This window comes from Penaeus japonicus, unplaced genomic scaffold (genome assembly GCF_977035675.1).
Source record: "Penaeus japonicus unplaced genomic scaffold, GWHDUDI00000001_assembly GWHDUDI00000009, whole genome shotgun sequence".
NCBI lineage: Eukaryota > Metazoa > Arthropoda > Malacostraca > Decapoda > Penaeidae > Penaeus > Penaeus japonicus.
This window is the reverse complement of record NW_028234411.1, coordinates 20,125,864-20,130,863: the sequence shown is the minus strand read 5'-3', so window position 1 is coordinate 20,130,863 and position 5,000 is coordinate 20,125,864. Positions and strand designations below refer to the sequence as shown.

Here is a 5,000-nt window from a genome sequence, read left to right as displayed (position 1 = left end):
TCTGCTGCATTTCCCCAAATGGTAAGGCGCACCTGAAAAACCATACAATTATGTAAACTTGTACCCTTAAGCACTTCATTCACTGAAGTGCTATCTTAATCCTTTACCATAACCAAATAATTAATTACATCTCAATTTGTATCATTACTGAAACTGATATGATGAAAGAGAGGGCCTTACTTCTCTATTAGTGTCGTCAACCAACTGCACATCCCTCTTCCTTAGTTCTTTGCCGGAAGACTTTGCTGTTAGAGATACTACATCCAAGGCTTCCTTGCACACACCAATAATATCTTGAAAGTAAAAATAAAAAGTCCAAATTAATAAAAAGTTATAGAGGGGGAGGGGGTCCATTACAAAACTTAATTTACTTCTTAGCAAGCAAACTGTAGTGATTGTTTTGTCTTTATTTACTACCAAAAAATACAAGGATGTAAATCAATGCTTTCAAAGAGGTGTACAGCAATATGATCCCTGCCAAAAGAGAAGTTAACAAAATTTTACAGGTTAAACATACTGGGACCAGTGACTTGCCAAATGCACGCCAAAATAACTTACCAATGATGTTGTCTTTCTCTAGAGACTCCAGCTGATCTAGAGGGACAAAATTGAACTGCATGGTAGGAATGTCACTAGCCTCATGGCATGGAATAACCTGAAAATTTCCAAGACATATTAGTATATCCAATATTCATTCTGCCATTATCTGTAATAGTGATAATCATAAGAGTAATAATAAAATCAAAACTATGTATAATACTTGTAAATTCCATCTATAAGCTCCAAAGAAAGCAAGTTGATAACAATTGATAATAATAAATGATATACCTATTGCAAAAGTCTTACTTTCCTCATACTATGGATGCAATGAAAAAACAAACCTCTGTCATCTTGTTGAAAGTCATCTCGTAATCATTGTTGAGGTTGGAGTATTGTTTGTTGGCCGTTTTGAGTGTGCAACCACTGATGAAATACACCTTGTTAACCTGTCAATGGAAAGTTTTCATCATCACCAAATAGCTTAAGATACCATTCTGGATACCAAAGTCTATTACAGCTACAAATACTTATTGTAAAAATCATCACAAAGTCACTGCTGTTGGAATGAAACATTTCAACTATTAAAGAAGGTGAGAATACAATTCCTTTACTTTACAAGCGGAAAAAAAAAAAAAGACTTGAGATACACCATAGAATCTTAAGAGAAGAGTGAAGAAGACAAGTCCTTTGATTCCTCATAGACTCTCACCTCTATCATATCCATATACTTGTCCACCTGTTCGTTGAAAGCCGTGGCTCTGATTTCTCCCGATTCGTCCAAGAGGTCCATAGAGAAGAGCTTTCCTGTGCCACGAGAGTTGGACCACGTGCGCAGGTCGGACTTGTGGGTGACACGTGCACGGATTGTCCACCTATTGTTATTGTTGGTTTTTTATTAGTCTCTTTGAATGGTGTATATAACCTAATAACAAATTGTCCACCTATTGTTATTGTTGGTTTTTGATTAGTCTCTTTGAATGGTGTATATATCCTAATACCAATTAATCTCCGGTTATGAAACAATACAAAAAATAAAACTATCACAGTTGCATAACAAACAGATAATCACACCTAACCTTTACGCAATTCAGAAAACGTTAATGGATAATAAGTAAATAAATATGACATATCCACAATACTACTACTTACTTATTCTGATAAGGTGTAAGCAGGCTGATGGGGTGGACATTACCCCCAGCTGGAGTTCTGGCTGGCGAGGCAGTAGTCGCATTTGGAACATTGCGTTGGGCTAAGGGATTGCGTTGAGGTGCATCACCTGTAACAGTCACCAGATCAGGTCCATATTATACAAAAAAAAAATAATAATAATAATAGTAATAATAAATAAATAAAATAAAATAAAACCTGAGGTATCCAGTAGGGGTTATACTAAATAAATTAAATGAATTAACTCAAAAACTCTATAAAACATTCAACTATTCTATACACAGCACAATAATATATAAACACAAAGCAAAAATAAAGCAATAATAAAATAAACCAAATAATTATGGATGGTAATAAAATAAAAGCCATTCTAATAGTTATATCAACAAGATACAAATAAAAATGATAAAAACTAAGTTCCAAGACAAAAATTTAAACAAGAAAAAGTATAAAACCTAAATGTACATACAGAGATACAGAAAGACAATATGAGAGAGAGAGAGAGAGAGAGAGAGAGAGAGAGAGAGAGAGAGAGAGAGAGAGAGAGAGAGAGAGAGAGAGAGAGAGAGAGAGAGAGAGAGAGAGAGAGAGAGAGAGAGAGAGAGAGAGAGAGAGAGAGAGAGAGAGAGAGAGAGAGAGAGAGAGAGAGAGAGAGAGAGAGAGAGAGAGAGAGAGAGAGAGAGAGAGAGAGAGAGAGAGAGAGAGAGAGAGAATTTGTTAATCAATAGTCAATGACCATTCTGTCTACATGCACCATACCAGTTGGGGCAGCTAAAGGTGTCACTCTTGGCGCTGCAGGAGCAGACTCCTGCTGAGGATTCTTATTAGGATCATACATCACTGGTTCTCCAATCTTGCCTCCAACTTCCTCAGCTGTTTGCAGTATAGTCAGGTCCAGAATGATCAACACCTGAAATACAATAAGTATGTCTCACATGAATAATTTACATGATATGTGAAAGGAGTTGAATGACTAGATAGGGGAAACTATGTTATTGTGATTATCTTTTTTTATCAGTCATAACCTTTACATAAAAATAAATATATGATTGTCACTTTCCATCAAAATTTCACTAAACAAGATACCTACAAATACAAAAAAGAATAATTCAACCTACTTTCTTGTTGTTCTGAACAGTGTTGCAGACATATCTGTTCATCTGGATAACACAGTTGTTTGCAATCTCTCCATTTGCCACTTTGTTATTGAGTTGTGTGGCCAACATGGCAAAACTGCTTGACCATTTGCCGTCGGAGAGCAGGAGGCGGAAGCGCTCCTGGGCACCATTTGGCATCCGCTTCATAGACTGCAAGAGTGATGGTCAGAGTATTGAGCTTGTAAGGAATTGCAAAAGTTTTTAAAATGATCATCTATAATCCTATCTTTTTATTAAACTTGTTTATGTTAGGATTTCATGAATATGCAATTCTTATCAAAATTAATACTAATGCTACCAATGGTAATTATAATATCAATAGTAAGAACAAATCATTTCATAAATACATGTATCATTACATAATTCAATATATATGCAAGTTAAAATTTTTATATAATTATTTATTTTTTCATATCCTAAACCCAATGACGACGGTGCGTCACACTTGTGTGACACAGCTAAATTTCCGATGCCGGGGTGTCATGCCAGTGTGACAATTACAATGCAATATTGCAATTGCCTGGCATAGGGGTTTTCGCGTAGCACGTGCCCCATCGCGAAAGGGTTACTAACCATTCTGAGACTTCACATTTTTTCCCTAACTACAAAAGACATTCATTTACTCACCAAGATCTGCACTTTGGGGTTTTCTGGGTGTGCCCCATTGATAATATCCTGTTGGTGAAAATACAGAAATCAATGATAAAAGAAATAGAAAAAGGCATTGCATACAAATAAGGGTTCCATGAACTTTGTTTTCTCATTAATCACAGTCAAATATGTACAAGTCATATAAGTGTTTATGTAAAAAATCTCACTTTCTACAATACATGCTGGATTGTTTTCAACTATCTTACTAAATTTGGAACTACTGTTATCATTTTCAATTGCTGACAAATGACGTTTGAGGAATTGATGATAATCTGGAAACCTAAATAAACATCAATAACAAGATATAACAATATCCATACTGATAATGAAGACATTTTTCTTATTGTTTTCTGTCCATTGAGTAAAGTAATGTTTTTTGTTTACAATGTTATTTGTGTATTTTGAATAACATTTCAGAAAAAAATATCAATGAATTTGACTTTCACATTGGAGTATCAACATTTTGTCTGGTATGAACAATTCACTACTTTCACATCTCTCTTCCCTTTTCTCCTGGTCAGTGGCATAACTGCATGAATATGGAAACTAGAAAGACTGTGTCACATAACAGCATTAACCAACCGTGCCGGGGCGTCATGCGATAGTGACGATTTCAATGCAATATTGCAATCGCCCGGCATATGGGACTTCGCGTAGAAAGTGCACCCGTCGGGAAAGGGTTAAGCGTCCCAAAAATACAAACATTTCCCGACAAAAACTGAAAAGCGAGTCCGTACATGCTATGCTAGGCAAGATTAATTCTTTGGTTCTTACATCGTCATTATGAAGGATGTGTGAAGGATGTTGCAAGTTCTCAGGGTAAAACTTCCCACAACGGTTTATACGACAGCCATGGCCTACGTACATACATTTGGCACTCAAGCGAAGGAAGAGGGACTCCTACTAAGCACATACCGAGACAAGTACAAGCAAGAGTTCGAGCTGTATCGCGCCAGAGTTAACGCGGCGGAAGTTTATCTATCTTATCTGTGGTGTCAAAGGCATAAGAGCAACGGGAATTCCACAACTCTGAGCCAGTATCGGATGTCATTCAGAATGTATGTCTATGTCTTCCATAACAGATCAAAGGGAATTAGTGGAATGATGACCATAATAATACGACTTTGAAAACCTATGGGGGCGCCTTCCTAAGATTCGTTATTAAGTATATATGGGCCTTTAATACTCTAGTTCTTAGTCCTAACTACGCATTTGCTCTTGTTACATTTCACAGGATGTTGAATTTGTTTGCATCCTGATTCATACGCGTATAGAAAGAGACGAAGGTTTAAATTTTACATTATCAGACTACTTTTCTAAACCTAATAAAGACGGACATGTTAATAGACGTCTACTAATCATACAAATGAGAATAAGCCAAGAAAACCATGAGCAGATATCAAGAAACGCTCTTCAAAGCCACGAAATAAATAAATAAAATCCTCATCCACTGGAACAACATCGCAGAGCCTCACACCACAGGTC

At 36.3% G+C, this 5,000-nt stretch overlaps 1 protein-coding gene across 4 annotated transcripts in view; it reads right to left on the bottom strand.

The window, feature by feature from the left end:
• RPA1 (replication protein A 70) overlaps nucleotides 1-5,000 on the bottom strand; it is an 8,699-nt gene that overhangs the window by 3,500 nt on the left and 199 nt on the right. Inside the window, exons 1-10 of one of the 4 annotated variants that reach the window (XM_043024509.2) lie at nucleotides 4,290-4,944; nucleotides 3,492-3,539; nucleotides 2,826-3,014; nucleotides 2,467-2,617; nucleotides 1,690-1,816; nucleotides 1,250-1,412; nucleotides 882-986; nucleotides 559-655; nucleotides 181-293; nucleotides 1-32 (exon numbers count right to left, since the gene is read on the bottom strand). The exon at nucleotides 1-32 is cut by the window's left edge and continues 103 nt beyond it. In XM_043024509.2, the coding sequence (XP_042880443.1) occupies nucleotides 1-32; nucleotides 181-293; nucleotides 559-655; nucleotides 882-986; nucleotides 1,250-1,412; nucleotides 1,690-1,816; nucleotides 2,467-2,617; nucleotides 2,826-3,014; nucleotides 3,492-3,539; nucleotides 4,290-4,382 (1,118 nt within the window). In that variant the 5' untranslated portion in view covers nucleotides 4,383-4,944. Of the gene's footprint in view, nucleotides 33-180; nucleotides 294-558; nucleotides 656-881; nucleotides 987-1,249; nucleotides 1,413-1,689; nucleotides 1,817-2,466; nucleotides 2,618-2,825; nucleotides 3,015-3,491; nucleotides 3,540-4,289; nucleotides 4,945-5,000 lie in introns of those variants that run through there. The other 3 variants (XM_043024511.2, XM_043024513.2, XM_086539803.1) reach the window with 3 other exon arrangements.